Genomic DNA, 27,012 nt, shown 5'->3' with positions numbered 1-27,012 from the left:
GCTGTTTGTGCTTTGAGGCTCTACACTCCGGGGTTGCTTCGCTTTGCTTGTTCACTTTTTCTGTCATCCTGGTTTATTGTACTGATTTCTGCTGTTCATATGACACTGTTTAATAAACTCTGTTCTAAGAATTCTACTCTTTTCCAGAGGATCTTTTTGAGTGATTGGATTTTAACTGGATCTGAAAAGCTGGACGTCCACAGCATTGGTGGGATAAGGTTATCATACTGGCTTCAAAATGTGCGACTCGACACTTGTTGCACAGGTGGCGTCCTATCACAGGACCACTGAACTGCTGAGAACGAGTGATTCTTTCACACGTTTGTAGAAGAGTCTGCATGTTTTAGTGCTGATTTTATACACCTGAGGCCATGGAAGCGATTTTAACACATGAATGAAAGGATGTGGATGAGCGAGTGAATACTTTTGGAAACAGTGTCAACCAAACTGCTGCAGACTCTTTTAAGTTTGATGGAAAAAAAAACATCTTACATTTGACATTTTATGACATACAGTATTTCTTATATTAGTAACAGTGTGGGTAATATTGCTTCATAACCACTGACCTGCTTGAATTTCACATTTCCATAGTGGCTCATCAGCTGGTTCACCATCAGCTGGGTGAGTGTGCACCAGTGTAAGTATGAGTTCACTGCCTGGATTCTTAACGTACACCTCATAGAAGTTTTGCCTATTGTATCTGAGGGTTAACTCCTGTGTTTGAAAAACAAAACAAAGGAACTTTAAAATACCTCTGTGAGCGCACACACACACACACACACACACACACACACACACACACACACACACACACACACACACACACACACACACACACACACACACAGTTGTGGTTCTTACATCTGGCTATTAGTACAGAAATGGAGCCTCCAAGTTTTACATTTTACTTTTTAAATCTTCTTATTTAAATATATTTGATGGACAAAGTGTAGGTAAGAGACTAAAGATAAAAAGACAGTTTATCTGTGGACTTGTGATATTATTTAGATGCAGTAAGACAGATGTAAGTGATTTTCAGTCAAAACAATGTTGAGGTTCAGACTTTTTGTTTTTTAAAATATGCTCTAATATGACCTGAGCACTTGCCCTTTGACCTTGTTCACATCAAGAGTTTTATAATGAACTAAAACTAAAACCTAAATTACCAGAAAAATGTGAACTGGAATAAAAACATAATGACCTACAGACCTTTTTATTCAGTTTAATCACATTTGTTTGTTTTTTTATTATTATTCTTTTTAAATACACAACTTCTTACTTTCCTTATCTATCAGGTCATTTTGGGAAAAGGTGATGGCATTTAAATGAGCCATTTAAAAAATAGCAGCACACTAATATAATTACTTTGCAACTCAATGTTTGAACTTAAGAGTTTTAGGATTTTCTTCAGAACTTGATTTTCCTGAAACACTAATGTTGACTTTTACCATTATTTTATGTTCTTCAGGTAAAACTATCATCAGCACCTGAAGAAGACTGAAATACAGCATCAAACACTGCTGTGTTAAAGTGTGTGCAGCTGTGCTAACAAAGACAGCTGATAGTCCCTGGTGTGATGGCCCTCACCTCACTGACTCAGCCAATGCAAAGACACACGTATGTTTCAGAGCAGCCGTGTCATTCTGGCTAAAATAAGGCCTGATGTGTTTTCTGTCAACAAGGTTTCGATCCACATGTAGCACAAACTTTACAAACTTTACCTTCGGCTGAATTTTTGCACTTGTGTTGTCGGCTTTGAGGCTGAAAAGACGCTCGGTTTGCAGGTACTGGTCTGGGGGATGCTTTATGATTTTTTTAAAGTTCAAATGGGATTTTGTCTCATCATTTTTCTCACGATATTTCTCAGCAATTTCCTGTTTAAGAAAAAAAAAAGGAAACAAAAAAGCAAAGTAATCAAAAATAGGGGTTAACTTTACACCAACTTACACCATCTGTGTTTGAAATGACATTTATAACCAAGCAATAAGATTTTTGTGAGAGAGTATTATGGTCTGCTGGAAAAGAAAAAGGGAGGAAAAAGTCACATTAATGAGAATAAAGTCAGAGATTGTTGTGAAATATTGTGTCAAACTCTGAGAGGGAGAGTATCACCATGTGAAGGTGATCAACATTTTGCATCTTCATGGGTGCTTTGTGAACTCTCGGGTTAATAACAAGTGACTAATTTTTAATAATCAGAGTTTTGTTATATGAAGTCTGTATGATGTAATATTATAAACTCTGGTCTGGATCCAAATAATCTCCAGATTACAGTGAAGAGATTTATCAGCAAAGTGACTCTCACAGGTGCTGCTGATGTTAAAAGAAAAACTATGATTAAAAAATATTCTTATAATCAAACAGAAGAGATTTATTGTAGCAATAGAGACATTTTTACAATTGGCTTCAATATAAAACACATTTTTCTTTCAGTGTCTCTTTTGTCTTTTGTCAGTCGGTCCTAATGTTTGGAATCTTGTCCTGTTTCACATCATTAAGATGTTCAGTTACCTGTTCCAGAGCAGGATCCTGTCGTATCAGGTAGACGTGGAGTTTGAGGAACGATGTGTTGGGTTTATAGTACATCAACATGTAACAGCTGATTTTTGGAGGAAATATGAAACGTATCAGAGCCGCTATCATCGAGAAATTTGGCTCAGTTAACTTGACATGTGTTGGTGTGACCTCAGACACTTTTTCCACAACATCTCCACAGTCATCTATGTGAAGGACTGCAAACGTGTCCAATATGTCAGGGATGTCATCTGCAGGAGAACACAACAACACAAACATGGTGAGAAGAACAGTTTATAACAGTTTGTGCGCTCACTGTCAGAAATGTCAAACATCTGAAAGTCTTCCTTCATGTCCTCTTACCGATGCAGATCCAGTGTGGCAGGTGAACTTCATTTAACTTCCCAGCAGTGACTGTGACGTCCATCAGAGGACCTGCAGGCATGTATTGTCTGCTCTCCATCCTCTCCATGTGTCCCTCCCAAGATCTAAACTGGTACTGAAAGCTGGTCTTTCCCTTACAGACCCAGCGCAAGCCCGACACTCTGCATTCAAAGTGTCCTGCTGCAGACTGAAGGCTGAAACAGGAATTAAATACACACTCATGAAGGAACAACAGAGTGAATGGAAACACAGAGTAGTCGTGTGAATTGGATGCAAAATGAAGAATTTCCTCTGGGAATAAATCCAAAGCTGAACTGTTTCCTGTAGTTCCAGTTTGCTGTGCTGCAGCATTCAGGAAGTTGATTTACCTGTAAGTTGGAGCCTCGTCTGCATCTGTACTGTTCACCTCAGGTTCAAGTTTAGTCCAATCACTGCAGTCCTGCTGCAGAGGACAGTCTCTTTAGTCAATAAGTACACATGTTTATAAAGAAAGAAACTTTAGCAATAAATGGATGAATGGAAGGGATTACCGTCAGGCTCTGACAACCTTCAAGCTCTGAACTTCTTTCAGTTTTTCGTCCTTGTTGAGACACAAAGAATTCAAATGAATGATGTTATGCTGACATATAAAATCATCCTCTAACTGTCCACATGTTTGCTGTTTGATCACTTTATGCTGTGCAGTGCTGCTTCAACATCAGAACAACATGTTCAGCAGGACGTGCAGCTGAGTGACGTCTAAGATGATCAAAAGCTGATGAATCCAAATATTCTCACCAGTGATGTCAGAACAAGACAGAGACAGAGAGAAAGGTTGGATTCAGCTCTGATGATTTATGCAAAGTTACTTTTGGACGTCTGTTGTGTTTCCTGTTTATTTTAATGTTTGTTGAGTAGAAGTTGTTTAAACAGGTTTATTGTAAATTATGAAAATCTGTTTATTAAACTTTGTTTGGTCTCACCTGAGCTGCTCTCTGACAGCCTCAGCATCAGATCAGGTCTGTTCATGTCTGTTAAAACCTCCATGGTCGCCTCCACAGACTGATGACCAAGTTTATCCACCATCAGATCCACAAGGTCTTCTGTCCTGTTTTGACACCGGTACCTCTCCATTTGTGGCAGGCTCATCTTAAAGCACGTGAACGGCAGCAACTGCTTGAATTTCTTTAGATCCTTTTGACTGAATTCATTCAGTGTTTCCAAGAGAATCTGTCTGACAGCTTCCTGTTCTTTTTCCTGTAAAACCAAAACAATGTATTAAGTTACTGTATAATATCTGTTGGACGATTTAAAGATTTATTTTTATTTAATTTCCAGAGAAACTGAAATAGAAATATCAAATATTAATAAAAAAAATAAGTCTTCATTAATATTTATATGTTTTAGAATAATCACTGAAGAGACAGCTGGCGGTTTTGATATTTACTTCACTCTCTTTATGAACTGCAAAACTTCAAGTTTCATAAGAAAACATTATTTCATTTCTATCAATACTAAAAACTATTTTTTGTAAAAGCTGAGTTAAAGTCACACTCACTCTCTTCAACAGTGCAGCTCCATGTTCATCCACAGAGTGTTTCTCTGAGGAGGAAAGACATTTACCATCAACTCTGAGGATTCAAACATCATCACACATCCAAGTAGAATCAGCCTTCAGACGACACAGATGATTTAAAAGAGAAAATCATGTGAAACTAAATAAAATGACATAAGAACCCAACAAAGAAACCCTCCATCCTGTCCAACCAAAGTAACTGGGGGTTCCCAGCTGTGATAATGAGAGAGGGTACACCTGTCCACCTCAGGTTTTAAACAGACAGACAACCTTTCACACCCACATTTAATTTAGAACCAGCAATAAAGCCAACAAGCATGTGTTTGGACTGGAAACCAGAGCACTCTGAGGAAAAGCATGCAGGCACAGGGAGAACATGCAAACTCCACACAGAAAGGTTCCAGCCAACCAGGAGGCTCAAACACACAACCTTCATGCTGTGAGGACACAGTGCTAACCACTGCACCACCATGACACCACCAACACAAAAACCTGTTGATGACACAGAGTTTACACTCATGCATGTTGGTCTTACCTCTGGATGCTGAGCTGCTCTCTGGTAACTTCTGCACCAGATCAGTTCTGTTCATGTGCATGAAAACTTCTCTGGTCACCTCCACAGACTGATGACCAAGTTCACTCACCATCAGATTCATTATATCTGCTCTGGTTAATGAGAGACTCAACCTGTCTATATATGATAAGAATGACAGATTCCTCCAAGGAAGGATCGTCTGCAGGAGCCTCTTAAATGTCTCGAGCTCCTCATCACTCAAATCATTCAAAGTTTCTAAAAGCAGATGTTTAACAGCTGCCATTGTTGCCGCCTGGAACAATAAACACAATCACGGGGTCACATATTTATTTAGCCAAACACAAGCATCTATTTACTAGTTGTGGTACGTTTATGAAAAAAATGAAGAAAATCTAAAACTGTGATCCACTTTTATGGGTTTGAATACTTTTTCTTTACAGGCTGCAGTTCTTCTCTCACTGTGCAGATAAAAACTGAAATATATCCATCAAGAATCTTTCCCTGATTTCACATCATCTTTCATTCTTTATTAATATTTGTAAGTAGAATAAAGTTTCCTGTTTAATCTGAAAGTGTTTGATGTTTTCAGATTTCTCTGTCCTGTTGAAGAGTCAGGACAAATGTACATGCTGACACTTCCTCAGCTCATCCTCAGTGGTAAAGACATCCTGACATTAGTGTTGCAGAAAATTACTGCTGAAGAAGTCAAACTGAATGAAGCTTCAGTTTGTCACAAACATCCAGCAGAAATCATGAGAAAAATGAGTCAACATGAGAACTGATGATACTTTAGTCCTCTGACTTTCAGCCTGCTGTCTTGTACTGAATCAGAGATGTGACATGACTCACTTTGTGGATCAGTGCAGAGCGTCGTTCATCCACAGAGTGTTTCTCTGAGGAGAAAAGTGCTCAAAGTCACTCATGACAAACACATTTAACAACTAACTGACAATTATTCAGGAAATATGACTTTGGAAAAATGGACAATATGCAGAATTACACTGAAACCTCCTCAGCAATAATAAACAGTATGAAGGAGTCATTTTTACTCCTCCTCACAAAGTATTTGGATTTAATCTGGTCTCATTTTTATGTATTTATTGAAGTAGATTTTTCCAGAACAGCCATAAAATATGTTTTAAAGATGTGTTTTTTTGTCTTTATTACAAATATTATTTATAAAGTCAAAGAAGACTTTAGTCAGACGTTTATGAGACATGAAAACAGTTTTATGACTTTAATGAGTTTTGATTTTGTTGTCTTACTTCGAGGCAGTGAGCTGCAGTCTGACAGCCTCTGAGCCAGATCAGTCCTCTTCATCTCCTTTAAGACCTCCATGGTCTTCTCCACTGACTGTTGGCCATAAGTCTGCACCATCAGAAACACTGTGTCCTGCAGGTCTGTCCTCATGTACCACATCCATGAGAAGTCTGAGTAATATTTGTCATGATGAATTTGTCGCAGGGTCCAGTTGAAGTCATGCAGCTCCGGCTCATTGAGACCATCCAGAGCTTCCAGCAGCAGCTCAATAACAGACTCCATCGTTTCTACCTGGAAAATTCAAAGAAAATGTTCATGAGATAAATGTGACATTTCTCACTTTCAGGTTTGTTTGTTTTCTCATCAACACTTTACAAATGTAGATGTGTTTAGATGACATCATCCATCACATAAGGTGATGATGTCATTGGTCATATTTGTCACAATGATCACAAACAGCTGATTAACAATTATTCTGCTTCTGTTAACAAGTTCAGGACTTTCTGACCTGCTGCAGACCTCCCTCACTGCACACGCTCAACTTATCAAACTTTGACTTTTCCAATCAAAATCAAATCATTTGTTTCTATTGAAGATTTCTATCCTGTGTTTATGAAATGAAAGCTGGATGATCTGAAGTCAGACAGATGTGACATGACTCACTTTGTGGATCAGTGCAGGCCAACGTTCATCCTCAGAGTGTTTCTCTGACAGAAAAGAAAGATTAAAAGCTTCATTCATGACTGATTTAACATCAGTGTTAATAATCAGACACTTTGAAATAACTGATGCTTTGATTTCATTCTGATGATCCTTGTAAGTTGGATTAATAACAACATTAAACTTGTTAACATGAAGTCATATTTGATGGGAAACTATCAACGTGTGAGGAAATGATCCAGTTCTGTTTCATTCAGTAATTCTTCTTCTTCATCTTCTTCATCTTCATATCAATGAGTGTATTTATTGATTCATGTGTTTTCTGGACACTGACCTTTCTCTGTTTCCTCCACATCAAATCCTTCAGCTGATGATCCTGCAGCTGCAACACATTGAATACAAACTGTAACTACATGACACAGACACTGTGTGTGTCCTTTATGTGTGCTCATCCTGAGTATAACACTGAGTCCTGACAATAAAAAGCTTTAATATTTCACTTTCAGCTGTGCTGACTGAAGGCAGGAGGAGGCCATAGTTACACAATCACAGAGAAATCACTGAAAAGACTTTGAATCATTTACCTCATACAGGTCGTCTGTCTCCATAGTGGAGTTTCAATCAAAGCTAACATAAAGATCCATTTACAACACAAGACTGATATTAATGAGCTCAAAATGCAAAAAACAAAGAAAAATATTTTCAAAGGAAAGAAGTTCAAAGAGCTTTAAAACAACATTTACTAAAGAAAGTCACTGATTCAATAAGCTGAATATTTTTACTTTAAACATTGAAATATGAAAACAAATCTGTTTAATTTTACTGTGTTTGTACAACCTGAATGTGTTCATTTATCAACGTCTGTCCAAAATAAATCAGAGGAAACTAATTCTTTCATTTATAAATGATAATAAAGTTTATATTATGCAGTTCTTGTTGTGAGTTTCTCTGATTTAATTCTTTAAATTAATTTTTACTGTAAGGTGTAATATTATATTTAAAATCCTTCCACACACAGTTAAGAATAATCCCAACATATCTGTTGTATTAATTTATGCAGCTTATGATTATTGTACAGCTGTCCTTCTTGGCCAGGACACTCTTGTAAAACAGATTTTTAATGTCACAAGTTTATTTTTTCCTGGTTAAATAAACTTTAATGAATAAATAAAATGTATTAAAGTTATTACAGACACTCTGACAGATTATTTCCTCTTACCTTTGAGTCCTGAGCTGCTCTCTGACAGCCTCTGCACCAGATCAGTTCTCTGCATGTCTGTTAAAACCTCCCTGATCACCTCCACAGACTGATGACCAAGTTTATCAATCATCTCATTCACTATTCCTCTTCTGCCATTATTCAGTTCGATTTGTGGAAGACTCTTCTGAAAACAAGTGAACTGCAGGAACCACATGAACTTGTTGAGATCCTGATCACTCAAATCCTCCAGTGTTTCTAGAAGCACATCTGTAACAGCTGCCATTGTTGCAACCTGGAAAATTCAAACATTCATAAAGAAAAAATGTTTCCTCACTGAGAAAATTACAGATTTATGTTTTTGTAGCTGTTTTAAACTTTGAATGTTTTCAATGTTTTCTCTGAAACACTTTGTTTTCTTTTATTATCTTATTTATTAAGATGTATTTATGTAAACACACTTTTTAATAATCTTTGATTTTAAATCTAAAAACATTTCTGTGACAACTGTTTAATCTAAATGATGAAATTATGATTTTCAAACTGCATCTTATTGAATCAAAGCTGAACTCTGCAGAGTCAGACAGATGAGACGTTACTCACTTTATGGATCAGTGCAGACAGATGTTCATCCAGATGTTTGTCTGAAAAAAGAGAAATTAACAGAAATGGAAATAAGTGTTTAATAAAAGCTAATCGAGCTTTAAAAAAAATACACAGAGATCAACAAAAAAAAGTTACATTTAAACCTGCTGAACATCATTTTCTGCTCGTCAACAATGCTCTCTTTGCTCTGTAAATCTGACTGTTTCTAATATGAACTGAAGCAGAAACACTTTTATCATTTTAACATGTTTTGTCTTTATCTTACTTTGAGCTTCTGTGCTGCTGTCTGTCAGCCTCTGAGCCAGATCAGTCCTCTTCATCTCCTTTAAGATCTCCACGATCTTCTCCACTGACTGTTGGCCAAAAGTCCTCACCATCAAAAACACCACGTCCTGCACGTCCTGCACGTCCTGCAGGTCTGACATCTCAGACAGAGTCATGGGGCTCATTGAGCCAAGTTTTCTTCTCAGGATCTGGATGAAGTCTCTGAGCTCGCTGCCTCTCAGATCAGCCAGTGTCTCCAAAAGCAGCTCAATAAGAGACTCCATCGTTTCTACCTGGTCAAAACAGAGGTCACATGACAGCGATGCACCATTCAAATGTCTGCTTGATTTTTAATCAACAGAAACATTTTAGTGTGCTAAAAATAAATTCATGTTTGAATCCAATTCCTTCTAAAAACCTGAAAAGATGACCTTTGACCTTCAGACATAAAGCTGCGTCTTTTTAAGGTCATGACCGGTCGACCAGATGTAGAGCAGAAAATAACCTCCATGAACATCTGGTGCTCGGTGGGTACCTGCTTGGATTGGTTTTTTATTTCTTGGCTCATTTTTTCCTCTTTTTGAAGGATTTAATTTTCATGAACAGGTTTGTGACTCTGTTTTACTGCCTGACTGTAACTCTGTCAAAGACTGAGCTACAAAAACTGCAGTGAGTCTCCTGATTTTACAAACAGAGGGGAGCTTTAACTGCTCACATCTTTACTGATAAACAGAAAGACTTGAATTTAATCTGCTTTTAAAATGTAAATAAGGTTTAATATTTCTATACCAATCATGTATAAAACTCATGTGTACATGACAAAGCTGCAGCTTGAATTTCATGTGTATGATTTCTGTTTAAGATGAAGATCATTTTCAGTCTTCATCTACTGAATCAAAGCTGAACTGTGTGAAGTCGACTGATGTGACGTTACTCACTCTCTGGCTCAGTGGAGGAAACTGTTTGTCTGAGGAGAAAAGAAAGAGAAAAAGTCAGATTAGAAACTGTTTTATCATCAGGCTTTATGAGGATTTAGAACATGAAAGATTTCACATCAAAGTGACACTTAAACCTCGTTAACTCGTTAATAATGATTTTAGAGAGAGGCCTAACTTTGTGAATGAGAGCACACACAGGATACTCTGATCGCTGATCACTTTCATGTGTGTGTATATACACACACACACACACACACACACACACACACACACACATATATAAATATACACTACATGTCTTTGAACGTGACGGGAGTCGACTCCAGACCGGGCGTTTCTGTCCAATGAGGGTCCCAGGCTGCCTCTCCCATGCTAACCAACCGTAACTTGGACATAACTTGGACATTCCCAGATAGACTTAAAGGAAACTCATTTCTGTTTGTATCCATAATCTCATTCTTTCAGTCCTCAGAGCTTGTGACCATATGCATGGGCAGGAACATAGCTCCACCTACAAATCTAAAACATCAGGGCCCGCTCTCTCCTCACCAGGGCAGATCAGCAGAGCATCCACATCACTGCAAACACAGCACTAATCTATCTGTCAGTCTCCTGCTCCACTCTCCCCTCCCCTGTGAACGACACCCTTAGATACTTAAACTCCTCCAAATGGGGGAACTCGTCCGTGACCTGGAGTGAGCACTCCACCCTTTACCAGCTGAGAACCATGGCCTAAAACTTGGAGGTGCTACTTTCACCCACTTGTTGCACATTCAGATTCAAACTGCCCCAGTGAGAGCTGGAGGTCATGACACCATGAAGCGCTTTGTCTCTCCAAAGCGTGCTGCACATGCGTGTCTGTTACATGCTTCCTTGATATGGGTTGCGTGACCAGAGAACTCCAGCTCTCTCAGGTACAGTAGATGCAGCTACGTCTCCAACATTCTGATAACTTCTAGTCTGGAAAGTTCCCCATCCAGACGATGAAGGCAGTGATGGCATCTGAGTCTTTCTTCTTTATAAACACTGACAGATACTAGATACTGTGTGTTACTTTAATTTAGGACCAGCTGCAACTGAATAAATTCACAATACAGTTAATAAGTCCCATTTATTAAAACTGTAAAGGTGGAATTGTTTGACTGGAGTCCTCTGACACCTACAAACATTTGTATTTTTAAAGAAGCACCAATCAAAGCAGAAATAGAAAATTGTGTGAAACATTAGCAACAACCTGACAAATTCATTAAAAATTTAAATGACAGAAAAAAACACATCTGTGAGGTATGACAAAAATCTACCACAGACTTCAGTCAGTATGATGAGGGTTAATAGTGACATAATTATAACCTGTAGAGCTGCTTGAAGACTTTCCAACCATGTTGAATGATGTTGGATGTTTTTGTTCTGATCGGATCAAAATACTGTAACTGAGCTTGTGTAACAGTGTTTATGGTGTGTGTGATTCCATAATAACCACAATGGATTTGTGATGTTTATTGACTCAATGGCGCCCTCTCTCAGAGGCAGTGGATCACTGCACTGTGTGGGATCATTAGGTATCAGCATGTGTGCGACCACTATACAGAGCATGTGACCTCTGTAGCTGTCTAACTGTAAATAAGAAGAGTTTCAGTGGTTTGTTGTAATTGTGAAGTCCTGAAACAGTCACATAATATCACTGCACACCGGCTATAAGCTGCTATTATTTTGTAGTGTGCTGTGTTTGAGCCTCCTGTAATGAGCCAGCCTGCCTGACCTGCACATATTCTGCTCTAATCCACGTTATAAAAAGAAGCACGAAAATATAAACGTCTTTGTTCATCATTCACTACACAACACAGAGTCAAGAGATTTTTCTATCAGTCAGCACCTGGTTTCATATGAATGTGATAAACTATGTGCAGTATTCTCACATATTTAAGTCTTTGTTCTCTTATTTGTGGTTCCTGAGGTGATACCTGATAATCTCTGCACCAGATCAGTCCTGTTCATCTTCATTAAAGCCTTTCTGGTCTCCTCCACACTCCCTCCTCTGTACGTCTCCACCATCAGCTTCACTACATCCTGTGTGTTTGCTGTTTTCAGTCGGCCCCTTGGCTTGGATGATAGATCTTTCTCCAGTTCAGTGAGTGACTTGAACTCAGCAAAGTCCTCTGGACTCAACTGGTTCAGTGTTTCAATGAGCAGCTTCTTAGTCGTCATAGTTACCACCTGGAAAATGAAGGAATCATATTATACATGAAGGACAGCATGTCTGCTGTTTGTTCATTTGATGGATGGAAACTGACTGCTTTGTATTTCACTAATGACAACATTACTGACATGGACGTTTGTTACTTTTCCATCACCCAAATGAAAACTGTGATTGGACGTGAACGTCAAACATCAGCTTGAACCTTGAATAAAATTGAGAGGATTCGTTTTTGTCCCCAAAAGGACGTTGAGTTGTTTCTAAATAGCTGCTGAAAAAGTTACACTGTGAAGTAATAAATCAACCAGTACAATGTCTTGATGCATTCTCAATCATCCAGGAAAGTAAATCTCCAAGCTAGTGGAGCTGATCACAGCCACAGAAACAGCAATTCGTAACAACAATATTGCAGAAGTGGAAGCAGAGCAACTACGGACGAAAGTTTCGGCCTGTCTCAGCAATGCAAAGCCCCCAGCATCCAACATCACCATGGAGGAGAGGAAGGCACTCACATCACTTAGTGATGACAACAACATTATCCTCCTTCCAGCAGACAAGGGTAGGTGCACAGTATTGCTAAACCAGAAAGACTATCATGAGAAGATTTTGTCAGTACTCAGTGATGAAAATACTTATGAGCCCCTGAAACGAGACCCAGGAAGTGGCTACAGCAAGAGGGCGATAGACTGTCTGAAGCAGTTAGAACAAGACAAGGACCTCATACCACAGGCTGTACCCGGGAGTCGACACCAAGTCTGTATGGTTTACCAAAAATACATAAACAGGGTGCACCTTTAAGAAGTATTGTCTGCATGATCAACTCTGTCACCTATAACATCTCCAAGTTTCTGGCTTCGATCCTCAACCCGCTGGTGGGCAGCTCCAGAACACCCTGGATTTTGTTGAGAAGGTGAGAGATGTCATCATGGAGGCAGACGAAACCATGGTCTCGTACGACGTTACATCTCTCTTCACTTGCATCCCAGTCACGGAAGCGTTGGAGGTAGTCCGTAAGAGATTACAGGATGACCCCAACCTCAGCAACAGGACCACTCTCAGCACCGACCAAGTGTGTTTGCTTTTGGAACTGTGTCTTCATTCCACCTACTTCACATACAAGGGTCAGTTCTACAGGCAGAAACATGGGTGTGCCATGAGCTCCCCAGTTTCACCCATCGTGGCCAGTTTGTACATGGAAGAAGTGGAAAAGAGGGCTTTGCTATCCTACCCTGGAACACCACCAAGCCATTGGTTCAGATATGTGGATGACACCTGGGTGAAAATGAAATCCCAAGACGTACTACATTTCACGGATCACATTAACTCAGTGGACCGACACATCAAATTCACCAGGGAGGATATGAAAAGTGGCAGGTTAGCCTTCTTAGACTGTGAGATTTCCATCAGTAATGGGGGACATCTAAAAGCTGACGTGTACCGTAAACCTACACATACGGATCAGTATCTAAGGTTTGACTCTCGTCATCCACTGGAGCACAAACTGGGAGTCATCAGGACGCTACAACACAGAGCGAACACCATCCCCACTGACACAGCAGCCAGGGAGGCAGAAGAACAGCACATCAAGAAGGCCCTGAGTAAATGTGGTTATCCCAGCTGGACTTTTGTCAAAGCTGGAAAGGCTCCTAAAGAAAGCTCCATCTGATCCAGGAGAGAAGGACAACCGCTGCCCAAGCGAAAACCTGTGTAACGGAGCGGAAAGGCTGATTTTATTTCCAAGATGTTTTGTGTTTTTAAAAGGAAGGAAACCTTCCTCAAAACGGGCAGAGCAGTGGAGTCGCCAAGGGAAAGCACACAATTTAAACTGTAAGATTAAAAATATAATTTATTATATTTAAATAGTTAAAAATGCAAAAATGAATTAAAACAACCTTGGCCAAGGGGTAACACAATAAAAAGCAATAAAACACATTAAAAGTCCAGTGGCATCCGCCACGATATAAAAGTCACAAAGAACTAAAAAAGTCCAGCGAAGTGATGTAAAAGGGAAACCCAGCGGAGTCCTCGCCTTCCTCCCCGCATTCCGCGTCCTGGTACGCTGAAGAAAGGGAGGGAGCGGCAGTCACTATTCTTTTCGGCAATTTTCATTCAATAAAAGGGGCTAAGTCGAAGACTTACCCCGGTTGGGCAGAGCTCTCAACTCCGCCCGCCGCTTCTTTAAAACTGCAAATCGGCACCAGCTGTCTCGCCGCCTCTGCTCTCCCGCAGTGCACAAGCTGGGCTCTCGTTACTACTGCCGTCCGCCTGTTCGCTCCGCGTCCCCAGTCGCTGGTCATCTCCTCTCGAACGCCAACTCCAACCCTCTTATGTGTCATTGAGCACTCTGTAAATTACCTTGCCTTTCCTCTCAGGTGTGTCCAACTAGTAAAAACGGGGGAAAGGGCGGAGTCTCTCCAGGACAATTTGACGGTAACTAAAACATGCACAGTAAAAACTCCAAATAACTTGTCCCGTTTCACCCCGTGACACCTGTAGTGATGTGTCAGGAGTATCGGAGCAGTTGAGACGCATTTTTTCTAAACGCCGCGTCTCTGTGGCTTTTAAACCCCAAAACACGCTGCGCCAAAAATTTGTCTACCCCAAGGATCGGGTCCCCCGACACAAACAGAGTAACATAGTGTACGCTGTTAAGTGCAGGAGGATTGCCAGGATTTATACATCGGGGAAACCAAACAACCTCTGGCGAAGCGGATGGCACAACACACAACACATAAGAGCTACCTCGTCAGGCCAGGACTCTGCAGTCTATTTACACCTACAGGCCAGTGGACACTTTTTCAATGATGAGGATGTAACATCCTGGACAGGGAGGAGCGCTGGTTTGAGCGCGGAGTCAAGGAGGACATTTACGTGAAAAGGGAAAGACCATCTCTGAATCAAGGAGGGGGCCTAAGGGTCCATCTGTCACCATCTTACAATGTTGTGATTGCAGCCATTCTCCAACTCTCTGTGAATGGGACTCATGACCATTAATCAGTGGTTGTTGATCAATGGTCATGAGAATTTGCATAATTATGATTAAGGAACTGACCTCCCAGCCTATTGTTCCTTCACTGGGCTGGTTTCAGTCATTATGCAAATGTACTGTTTATAAGATTTGGGGAAACCTGCAGTCAGCTGAGACTGAAGAAGTCACTCGGATGAGTGACGAAACGTTTCTCCCACAAAACGCTACGTCCAGATGAACAGAATCAGCTTTTGGAGAACCAGTACAATGCACAACAGTCTCATTTTCCCCGGTAAAATTAATTATCCATCCCTGGTTTATATAAACTTTACAAATTAAAAATCTCAATTCGAACTGGTCAGAAACACACAATAAACAAACTGTTATTTGTTTATTGTAAAAAACAACAACAACACAAACCTTTAAATAACATTTATAATAATTATTGTGTCATTATATCTGTGACTCTGACATTCACCATCCAGGAAGCAGAGTGTGTGAGGAAGATCTGGTGTCTGATGAAGATGAGAGATTAAGCTGCGCACAGATAACTTTAACCCTAGAATACTATCGCTATTTGATTTTCAACATTTACATGATTTCTCTGTCCTGCAGCTGTTAGTGTGTCGAGGAGACTGTGCCTTCACCAGGGAAGTCTCAAATGTCCCAGGAATGGGTGGACCAAAGACCAGCTTTCCAGTGTCATTATCTTTTTTAGGAATTTTGTTGTTCTTTGCCCTAATTTTTCTGTGATTTTGGAGCATTATTTTAGGGTCCCCACATGACACTTTTTTCATTTTGTTAGACATGGCACAGTTGAAAGTAAAAGAAGACAACTCTAATTTGTCATGTGTTGTCAAATTTTGATATATTTTGATGACAAGTACTTTTTGTTGGTCATATTATATCGGGTAAAAATCACCCGGCATTAGTGATTGTGTTGCTGTTTATAGCGATAGTGTTCTAGGGTTAAGATCACGTGACTATCGTGGCCTTTTGAAACCGCCACAACCAGAACTCTACCGTGACCGAGACCTCCGGTTCTTTCCCACAGAGCTCTGCACCTCTGCTTCAAACCAGCAACAGTCACATGATCTAATATAACTTATTATTGTATCTCATTCCCTGTTACACACACATGAAAACAACTCCAACAAGGAAGCAGAACTACGAATGTGAACTTCCAGGAGGAAGCAGAACTTAATGCCGCGCTTACCTTCAATACTTCATGTAAAATGTGAACACCTGGAATCACTGCTGATGGAAAATCATTCTTCAGTGTTTGTGAAGCAGCTTAGTGTGAGGCACTGTTCTCCCGCTGCTTTCTCTCACTTTCTGTAAACGCTGAGGCGGAAAAACCTCCGCTTTTCTGCGTCTCTCTCCTCCCAGCTGTCAGCCCGCCTGAATAACGGAGGCGCCTTGATGCGACTGTTGTTCTAATTTTGCGCCATAGAAATAAACCGAGTTGAAATAGATGTTACCGCCTTTCCATCAACGTTACCTTTGGCTCAGGTATGAGTAGAAAGAGTGACGTCGTGTCTCTTTAATCAGTCTCTGCATCTCCAAAGCAACAACGGATACACCGAGTTTAATAAATACTGAATCCGTTAATAATAATAAAAAGTTCCATAATCCAAAGTAAGCATCACATTCACATGCTCACTAGAGCTACTTATGTCTGACTGAACACTCTTAAGCTGTAATTTACCACAGACGGTATAAATCTTTAATACTGTGTGTTTCTGTTATTCACTAAACATCTGTCAACGATCAGGAAGACCTGCAGTCTCCTGGAGGTTCGACAGGGGGCGGAAATACTAAAGGAAGAAGAATACGTAGTCACACCCAACAAGTTGTTTTTTAAACTTTATTTACAAACAACAGTATAACATACAAGGCACCGTCATTAATCCGATTATGTTACATCCTCGGTTGAGCATTATAGCAAGAAAAAAACAAACAAACAAACAAACAAAACGAACAAAAAAAAAAAAACAATAAGCACAAAGCTAAAAGGGTTAGTACAAAAAGAAAGAAAAGTCACTGAAGGATTTGAACCAAAGGCAAAAAATAACATGAGCAAAAAAGGGCAGTCATGATTATAAAAAAGGGAGGTTTTTTTTTTTGTTTCTTTGTTTTTTTTTAACATAGATTAAACTCTTTAAATAAAACAACAAGTTTATGGGCTTTCTTAGTATTCACAAGTTTCAGTGATTTAACCCCGAGTTTAAAGTCATTCAGCCATCTGTTTATACAAGGTTTAGCTTTAAAGTATCTGCATTTGTGAATAAAAAATTTTCCCATTAACAAAAACGTCCTAATCAACAGGTCAAAATCTGCATTCTCAGCAAGTATTCGACCCAACAGAATAAGTTTGCATCAGTGACTGTATAAAATAGTGTTTATATGTATCATTCCACCTCTCTCTCTCCAGTCTGGCCAGTTAGGTGAGGCTGGCTGCTGTAATCGCTGCCAGTCTGCTGAAGCTACACGAGAGGTGCGTTGTGTTGTTCAGCACATACTGTAGGGATGTATTACAGATACATAAACGAGCAGAAACGGGTTACACTGACCCTGTTCGCTCTGTCCAGCTCAAGGACAAACGTGCTTTGAATCGTTGCATACAGAGCGTTAAATTGTCTGTGAATCCAGTCCACACACACGTGATTATCTCTAATTCGGTAAATCGTCCGATACCACGTGTGTCATGTTCGGTTGTCCAAGCACTGAACGGTAACGTAACCACACGTTGGTTTAAATGGAGGCGGAGTCAACTGGATCCGCGCTCCCTGCCCAGTGCGCGCAAATTCTGGCGAGGATACCTACCTTGCCACGACACCTGTCAATCAAAACAAAAACTGGCCAGAGTCACGTGGCCAGCGACGTCCGAAGCTTCTTTCAGTACGTCACTGCTTCGGTACCTGATTGAGGGTTTATAAGGAAGCGGGTCATTGGCGGGATTTGCGCTGTGTTTTGGTGAGAGAACAAGTGTGAGACATAATGAGAGAGGAAGCTCTGCCTTTTCCTGATTAAGAACCAGACAGAAGAACCTTATGTGTTGTGTTTTTATTTCACCCATTCATAAGTAATTCTACCCCCAGGTCAAAAACATACCAAAAAAATCGATTATACATATAAGCCATAATATATATGAATGTGCCTGTCAGTTACATAACTATGTGGAGGCAGGGACATCACAACATAAGCATACTCCCAACCTACTATAAGAGTGTGTTGTACTTTATTATAATGTGTTTTATCTATTATGTTTTTAATGAATTTGTCTCCACTTGCCAAAACATTCTGGATACTGTTGCTCCCCTGAAGGTCAGGCAGCCTAAATCAAAGTCAGAGTCATGGCTGAATGACAGCACTCGGGCTGCTCGAAGACAGTGCAGAACAGCAGAATGGAAATGGAAAAAAGACAAGCTACACGTGTCTTATGATATCTAAAAGATAGCTGGAGTAAATATCAGAAATCTGTTTATTTTGCAGGTGTTATTAACAACAACTACCATAAGCCCCGTGTCTTATTTAGTATTTTAAACTCTGTTCATAGCCCTCCCCAATCCAACTGTACAGAAGCTTTTGTTGAAACTTGTGAAGCTTTTTAAAATTTCTTTGTTGATAAGATTTTAACTATTAGAGTACATATCTCACCCCCTTCTTATGACCCTTCTATTACGCCTTTGGTAGTTTTTAGACATTTTGAACCCGTGTCTCTGTCCTATCTGGGGAAAATTATTACCAAATCAAGTCTGGCTCTCCCAGTGATGTCCTCCCCCCTCACTTTGTTAAATAAGTTTGGGAGACCATTGGACCTTATATTCAAGGGCTGATAAACAGCAGCCTGACTTTAGGCGACCTGTAACTTTTAAAAAGTCAGTGGTCCAGCCTCTCATTTTTGTGTCATTTCAGATCTATTTTAAAGCTTCCCTTTGTTTCTAAAATTTGGAAGAAAAAAAAGTAGTGTCTTCACAGCTACAGGCTTTTTTAAACAGACAAAACATTTTTGAGGTATTTCACCAGGTTTTAAAGCACTTCACAGCACAGAGTCTGCACTTCCTCCCCCTCAGGCATATTTTAGGATGTCTTAAGGATATCAGAGCATGGCTGGCTCTGAATGTTTTTAATTTTAATGAAAACAAGATTGAGGTCATTATATTTGGGCCGAGTGGCCCTGGTGTCCCACCATCTGACTTGGGTCCTCACCAGAGATGGGCAGTAACGCGTTACTGTAATCCGATTACTTTTTTCAGGTAACGAGGAAGGTAAGGGATTACTATTGCAAAAACAGTAATTAGATTACCGTTACTTTCCCGTAAGCACGCTGCGTTACTGCGTTACTAAAACCGTGATTTTTTTGCGAGACTATCTCATGACTGTGACGTAAGCGAGTGCGACGTTTGAGACAACAGCTGTATGCAGATCAACAATGGATCATATATGGAGTGCGGAGAGAGTATGAGTGTGCAGCGTTTAAAGCGTGGAAGCACTGACCTTACTTTGAGTTTGATTCCATAAAAAGTGACAAAAACATTAGTGTCTGTTGTGCGTGGGAAGAAAACTTCTTTTTACAGCGAAATAAATCCCTAAACCTCCGAGCAAGCACCGAGTAGCTACCACGTAATGGGAAACTCACAGAGAAACTCGCGGATTCTTCAACTGACCGCTGCGGCACACCTGCACCAGGGTAAACCTCCGCCTACCTCACTCCTGCTTTACAGGTGAAAATAGAGCAAAAGGACCGCTGAGTCTTTGACTTTATTTATTTACTGCTGTGTTTTACTTGCATCTATTTGAAAGAGTGAGTGTAAACACAAAAACCTATTTTATTGTATGTGCTGGAATGTGCAGAAAATAGGTTTAAATGTTAAACAAATTTCTTCCAGTCAGAGAATGTTGCATATAATTAAATGTTTGCTTGATGCATGAAGTTAAAAGGTTAAAACTAATAAAACAAGTTTTAAAAAGAGACTTTTCCATCTGATTACATTTTGTATGATGTGTAAATGCCGGCAAAGCCACTTTACTTTGCACTTTTATTTTGAAGAGTACCTTAGCACTTCCTCTTTTATTGTGTCAGACTTCCTGTTCTGTTCTCAGTGAAACGGCACAAACACGTTGCTTCAGAGTGAGTAAAAACCTTTATTTTTTGAAAATACTCATGCAAAACTATGTTTTTTATTTACCTGTCACATGCTATAACTTTGAAAGTTTACATAATATGGTTGAATTCGGTTTTTTGTTTTTTTTGTATATGCATGTCATTTGTTTGTGGTGTGGAAAGACTGGCTAAGAGATGCGCATGGAGGAGGTTGGCTAGTTGGTTCAGCATGATTAGCACCCTTGGAAGCAGAAAGAGGTTGGTTTAATGATTGCGAATGATTGTTTATGTATTTAAGAGACAGAAAGGTTGTCGTTAATTCATTTTATTAAATGCTGTAACATAAATAGTTTAAAAACTATTGATTTATGTCAATGTCACTATTTGAGTTAATCAAAATAATTTTCTGTAGTAAAATGTGAACATTTCTGCACTTTGTACTTAAATGTTTAATGGTATTTGTTTGCTTTATAGTTTTCACGGTGCCACATTGTCGGTGGTTTAAAGAGGAGAGAATAAAGTTGCATCAGTCGAAGCTCTCTGCGTCACGAGTGGTAATTCCAAGTGGGCAGCTACAGGATGGATTATGCAGAAAAAGTAGAATTGGGCTGAAAGATCTATCGCTTTATCACCTATTCAGGTTGTAAATCGTGTTTTTAAAAAGTAACTAAGTAACTAAGTAATTAATTACCTTTGAAAATAAGTAATCAGTAAAGTAACGGGATTACTTTTTTGGGGAAGTAATCAGTAATTAGTTACTGATTACTTTTTTCAAGTAACTTGACCAACACTGGTCCTCACAGAGCTTTTGCTGTTGTAGGCCCACAAATTATGGAATAAGTTGCCCCCCCATATCAGGCTGGCCCCAACACTTGAAATTTTAAAATCACTTTAAAAACGCACCTTTTTTCCAAGGGGTGGTAGTACCAGAGTCAGCTTGTAGTCTGTTTTAGTTAGCTTTTAATCTTCTTTACTTTGTTAATTTTATTTGTTGTCTATTTTATTCATGTTTTAATATTTACTGATTCATTTGTCATTTTTTCATTTATTTATTTTATTGTTATTTAATTTTCTTTGTCTGTTTACTGTACGGTTTTTAAATTCAAATGTAAATCACTGTTTTTCCCCCTTTTTGCCTGTCCTGTTTGCTTCTTTAGCCATCAGAATATTTTGCCTGAAGGCCAAGAAAGATGCCCAACAGATTTACTTTACCAAGTGGATCATCACGGCCTTGCCATATTGGTCCATTTGATTTACCTTTGTTATTATTATTTATTTATTTTATTTTCAGTAGTTACAGACATGACTGGGGGATAGGAAAGGGAGAGAGAAAGAAAGAAAGAGCGAAGGAAAGAAAAGAGGGGAGAGCAACATTCAAATTCAAATTTTATTTGTCACACACACACAACCATACACAGTATGACATGGGGGTGAAATGCTTGTAGCTGTACAATGCCCGGCCATTAAATGACAGAAGAAAAGTTTTACAATATTTACAATTTACAGTTTACTACAAAAATTTACAAATTAACTTAGGAATTTACAGTAAAGAATGTGCAAATAGCAGAAGAGATTATAAAGATAAGGATTATAAATTATAGGAATTATAGGATTATAGTTAATGTGTGGTGGTGCGTGTGGTGACATGTGTGAGAGTCCAGTCTTACACCTGGTTCAGGCCCCGAATAGCCTGGGGGAAGAAGCTCCTCCTCATTCTCTCTGTTTTGGCCTTAAGGCAGCGGAAGCGCTTCCCAGACCTCAACAGTGAGAAGAGTCCATTGTTGGGATGGGAGAGGTCCATCATAATCTTCCTAGCTTTGGACTTGCACCGCTTGGTGTAGATGGACAGCAGGTCAGGGAGCTCTGATTGAATGATGCGTTCTGCCGAGCGCACCACCCTTTGCAGATCTCGTCTGTCCTGCTTGGTGCTGTTCCCAAACCAGGTGCAGATGTTTGCCGTCAGGACGCTCTCGATGGTGCAGGAGTAGAAGTTCTTGAGCACCTTCAGTGGCAGATGGAAGTCTCTAAGTCTTCTGAGGAAGAAGAGACGCTGACGGGCTTTCTTAACCAGGGACTTGATGTGGCAGGACCATGACAGGTCCTGAGTGATGTGGACAACATAATAAACACAGCATCATTGCATTAATCTAGCTAAGTGTAAATAACAGTAGATACTAAATAATGAATGTTATTCTGCAGCACGAAAGACCGACTGTGCACAATGTGCTTTGAGGTAGCAGCTAAGAAAAGTTAGTGTGTGTGAACACCAGTTTGTACACCTGTGTGTACACCTGTGTGGATCAGCACGCTTGTATTCAAAAGGTTGAATACAAGCTGCTAGAGGGTGTAGGGAGCCATAGCCCCGTCCCCCAGGGCATGAAGCAGGCATGGAGGAGATCCAGGTCCCAGACATCCAGAGGCCCCAGAGTGCGAGAGCCCAAGAAGGACCATCGGAGGAGTATCAGTGCCTCCTTCCTGGGAAGAGCTGAGAAGAGCCCCAGACGAGGGGTCACCCAGCAGCCACGGAGCAGAAGCCAGAGGGGGTTGCAGTGACATGCCCGTGGACTCTGCCAGCAGCCAGCTGTGCCAGAGTGGACCGAGCCCCAGGCCCACCAGAGGTGTACGAAGACCCCAAACCTCCCTCCACCCGTTCATGTGTAGTGTTGCTGTGTCCTGTTCTAAAGTGCTTTTAAAACATGGCAGGGCATGGCTTCCTGCCAGAGAGCAGCAGTGTCAGCACGGCCCCTCTTGAGAACCCTCAATGTTTACATGCATTTAAAATTCAGAGGTGGCGCCAGAGGTGAGGCTGGGCGCTGTATAGTGTGTCCACCCCCACAGCCCTATATGTATGTGTGAGTGTGAGTAATGTGGATGTCTAAGTTGTGGAATAAAATTTTATGGCCCGCAAGATCATTTTATATAGATTTATTATTATTGTTATGCATGCCCCGGCGATATGGAGGTGCTAATAACACACAAACTACAACTTAAAGATCCCATAATGCAGCGCTGCAGCCTCCTTGCCGAACGCTAGGCTACCTGGGAACATTCTCGCGTCAATCAAGTCAAACTTCTGTTAGCTGTCCCCTCACAATGGCGAAGAGAAAAGTTCATTTTGAAAACAGAGCCTTTCAGCACCAGCGCAGGAGGCTGAATATATGTTGACAAACATTGCTGGTAAACCCGTATCTTATTAGTGGAGCTAATGTGGCTGTAATTAAGGGATTTAATTTAAGACGGCACTACGAGTCAAAACACAAGCTGAAAAACCAAAATGCAAAGCAGAAACTACAGAAGGTAGAAGAGCTAAAGAAGAATCTGACAGGGGCGAACCTGGCTCAAGAGTTGGGTGGTCGCCTTGTAATCGGAAGGTTGCCGGTTCGAGCCCCGGCTTGGACAGTCTCGGTCGTTGTGTCCTTGGGCAAGACACTTCACCCGTTGCCTACTGGTGGCGCCAGTGTTCGGCAGCCTCGCCTCTGTCAGTGCGCCCCAGTGTGGCTGTGGCTACACTGTAGCTGCCATCACCAGTGTGTGAATGTGTGTGTGAATGGGTGGATGACTGGATGTGTAAAGTGCTTTGGGGTCCTCAGGGACTAGTAAAGCGCTATACAAATACAGGCCATTTACCAATTCAGCAGACGTTTGTCACCAGAGCAAAGCCACAAACTGAAGCTGTTGTGAAAGCAAGTTCTATTGTAGCAGAGGAGCCAAATCAGCCCGGCCATTTACCGAGGGAGTGTTTCTGAAGAGCTGCATGATGAAGCTGTGCGACGTCTTGTGTCCAGACAAAACGCAGATCTTGGCAAATGTGAGCCTGAGCAGAAATACGATTGCTGATCGGGTTGGTGAGATGGCCACTGATTTAAGAACACAGTTGTGTGAAAGAAGCAAAACCTTCATTGCATACTCTCTTGCTGTGGATGAAAGTACAGACATGATGGACATTGCACAGCTGACCATCTTCATCCGTAGAGTGTAAATATTGAACATTAAATCAATGCACGGGACAACGACAGGAAAAGACATTTTTGAAAAGGTATTTCAAAGTGTAACCGACATGAAACTGCCCTGGGACAACAGATGGAGCGCTGGTGTTGTGCAGGATGTAGGATCTAGTAAAGATGCAGGAGAACTGTACGGTGAGTTAACAGCATATCACTGCATCACTCACCAGGAAAGGCTGTGTGGTAAAGTCCTAAAAATGGAGCATGTAATGATCACCGTAACACAGACCGTAAATTTGATCTGAGCTAAAGGTTTAAATCAGCGTCGATTTCAGTCTTTTATGTGGGAAATAGATTCAGAGTTTGCCAACATTCCTCATCATACAGAGGTCCGCTGGCTGAGTTGGGATAAAAGTTCAGAGTTTTTGAGCTCAGCAAGGAAACCTGTCAGTTCATGACATGTATGATGCGGTGGAGGCATTTCAAGTGAAGCTGTCACAAATGCACCAGTGCAACCTGCCTCACTTTCCCTGTTGCCGAGTAATGTTGAACAAAGTCGGCGCACTTTGCTCGTCTACATGCGGCTCCAACCTTGTGTTTGCTTTCATTTATTTTTTCTGGGTTTTTTGGCAGCATGTTCATATTTCTAATTTGCATAATTTTGACAGGATATTTTTATGGAGAGCAAAATATAAAATAAATAAAATAAAAAGTTAAAGTTTATTTTTTTAAGTGCATTTATTCTGGAATAATATTCCTGTCTGTTTTTATTCATATTTATGTTTAAAAACATGTTTTAGTGTGTTCAATAAATGTTTTTCTTGTTTGGCCCACGACCTAAAGTGTGCCTTGAGTTTTGGCCCCCTGATGTGCAGCAACCAGCACCTGTAATTATTAACAACAGAGTAAACATTCGTAGCCTGTATGATGTCACCAGGTCCAAATTATAACCAGTGTTATAAATCCGCCCACTATGATATTAAAGCATAAAACAAAGAGTCTGATATTTCTTATGTTTACATCAGAAACATAATGTCAGCATTTCCTTTTTGTAAATACTTTCACTGTAGAACAAAATGGATTTCAGCAAATGTCCTTTCAGCAGAGGTCATTAAGAAGGAGTCTCTCGTGTGTCTGAAGGATTTGGTAGAAGACATCTTTGGAGGCACTGCCAGCTTTCAGGGGACCGCTGTAGAGTTCCCTCATCTTTTCCTGAGAGGTCTGCAGAGCTCTGATTCTGTCATAACTTTCCTGCTGGATAACTTTTTCTTTCAGGAGCTCATCCAGAATCGGCTCGATGTTGCTCACTCTCTGGATCAGCTCCACTCTGTGTTTATCCACAAAGTGGTTTTCTGAGGAAAGACTGCAGAGATTCATCACATATGTTGATAATCAAAGACTAAATCCATGCATAGCTTACATCCTCTGTTACTTATTTCCAAACAGAACTCACTGATATGTGCTAAACATTAAAGACTGATTCATTGTTGTGCTTCTTTTTACTTTGTACATAATCAAATCTAACTCAGTATCTTTCTGCTTTTTTCCCCCTCTTCACCCTCAAACCAGTCAAACAGATGTCTGCCTCTGCCTGAGTCTGTTTCTTTCTTCCCCTCTCTGACACCGTCTGATTATTGGATGCCAATATTCAGCACTAATGTTGTCATACCAAAGGGAACCCACCACAGCCAAATACAAAGTGCAGTTCTTTTTATACACAAATCATGTGAAACATCTTAGCTTGTACTTTACCACTTCTTTGTGATTCATCTGAAAGTGAAAAATGAACCAGTGAAAATAGAGAAACACCGTATTTACTGGGCTGATCTACCAGTAGGCGTTAGCTTTAATAATAACTGTCGTTAGCTGAATACAGCCACAGATGATGTCGTCTTCACTGCCCTGCACTCTCTCTTCATACATCTGAAATATAACAAACTCTCTCTCAGCAGGCTGTTTGTGAAGCTGACTGGCAGACTCGTCACTCTGGTCTTCAGGAACACATCATGCAACTGGATACTGGACTTCCTGTCAAACAGGCTGCTGTTCAGACTGGTAATCACAGCTCCTCCCCTCTAGGGCCACACTGGAGCCCCCCAGGGTCGTGCACTCAGCACCCTCCTGTTCATGTTGAACAGCCATGACTGCTCTCACAGACATGGAGAGAATATCTTCATGAAGTTAGAGGACAACACCACCATCATCACTCTGTTGGAGGAAATCAGCCGTGCACAGCTGTGCAGTTTGGTGCAAAGACAACAACTCACTGCTCAGTGTCAACACATGTTGGAGCTAATGGTCAGACAGCAGGAGAGTTTACTTCATGGTGAGAATACATCAGTTACATACTTCACCATGAACAGGTGTTTATTTTATATCTGAATTATTTCTTCATTCACATTTTAGTTACCAGCATAAAGAGATCACAGGAACATTTGCCACCTGTGTTGCATAATGATCACTAAAATAAACCTTCAAAGTGAACGTGGTACACTGATGATACAGTTTTGTAGACGTGCTTAAATCTTACCTTTTCTAACAGTGCGGGTCCAAACTGACTGAAGCTCTTTCTGGCGTCAGTCTGAGCTGGAAGTCACTGTCTGGATTCTTCATGTACACTTCAAAGAAATTTGGAGTTCTGCTTTCATATCTGAGCTTTAACGCCTGTTAAAGAATGAAAAGATAAAGTCAGGAAGAACCTGTAAGATATTTTTCCACTGAGGGAGAGAAATCTGATGATTATTCATTCATATAATTTAAACAGACTAATATATTTACTGACCTTACACAGATTTATAAATTGTTTTGGGATCAAATGAGCAGTAAATAAATTCAACATACCTGAGGACAGATTTCTGCACCATCCAAATCTGCTCTTAGGGTGA

The 27,012-nt window shown here is 40.4% G+C and overlaps 1 protein-coding gene across 5 annotated transcripts in view; it reads right to left on the bottom strand.

Moving 5' to 3' along the window:
* Nucleotides 1-27,012, bottom strand: part of LOC309717164 (uncharacterized protein) — a 66,737-nt gene that overhangs the window by 18,768 nt on the left and 20,957 nt on the right. For 2 of the 5 annotated variants that reach the window (XM_082551504.1, XM_082551508.1), the window contains exons 1-19: nucleotides 16,293-16,852; nucleotides 11,876-12,128; nucleotides 9,915-9,943; nucleotides 8,978-9,269; nucleotides 8,710-8,750; nucleotides 8,128-8,401; nucleotides 7,243-7,290; nucleotides 6,912-6,955; nucleotides 6,254-6,539; nucleotides 5,838-5,881; nucleotides 4,989-5,280; nucleotides 4,436-4,479; nucleotides 3,861-4,134; nucleotides 3,429-3,478; nucleotides 3,267-3,340; nucleotides 2,878-3,092; nucleotides 2,512-2,765; nucleotides 1,722-1,874; nucleotides 567-714 (exon numbers count right to left, since the gene is read on the bottom strand). In XM_082551504.1, coding sequence (XP_082407630.1) covers nucleotides 567-714; nucleotides 1,722-1,874; nucleotides 2,512-2,765; nucleotides 2,878-3,092; nucleotides 3,267-3,340; nucleotides 3,429-3,478; nucleotides 3,861-4,134; nucleotides 4,436-4,479; nucleotides 4,989-5,280; nucleotides 5,838-5,881; nucleotides 6,254-6,539; nucleotides 6,912-6,955; nucleotides 7,243-7,290; nucleotides 8,128-8,401; nucleotides 8,710-8,750; nucleotides 8,978-9,269; nucleotides 9,915-9,943; nucleotides 11,876-12,119 — 2,806 coding nt within the window. In that variant the 5' untranslated portion in view covers nucleotides 12,120-12,128; nucleotides 16,293-16,852. Of the gene's footprint in view, nucleotides 1-566; nucleotides 715-1,721; nucleotides 1,875-2,511; nucleotides 2,766-2,877; nucleotides 3,093-3,266; nucleotides 3,341-3,428; nucleotides 3,479-3,860; nucleotides 4,135-4,435; nucleotides 4,480-4,988; nucleotides 5,281-5,837; nucleotides 5,882-6,253; nucleotides 6,540-6,911; nucleotides 6,956-7,242; nucleotides 7,291-8,127; nucleotides 8,402-8,709; nucleotides 8,751-8,977; nucleotides 9,270-9,914; nucleotides 9,944-11,875; nucleotides 12,129-16,292; nucleotides 16,853-19,576; nucleotides 19,805-27,012 lie in introns of those variants that run through there. The other 3 variants (XM_082551505.1, XM_082551507.1, XM_082551506.1) reach the window with 3 other exon arrangements.

This window comes from Aulonocara stuartgranti (genome assembly GCF_965226115.1).
Source record: "Aulonocara stuartgranti genome assembly, chromosome: 11".
In the NCBI taxonomy this organism is placed as follows: domain Eukaryota; kingdom Metazoa; phylum Chordata; class Actinopteri; order Cichliformes; family Cichlidae; genus Aulonocara; species Aulonocara stuartgranti.
This window is presented reverse-complemented; position numbering and strand designations above follow the sequence as displayed.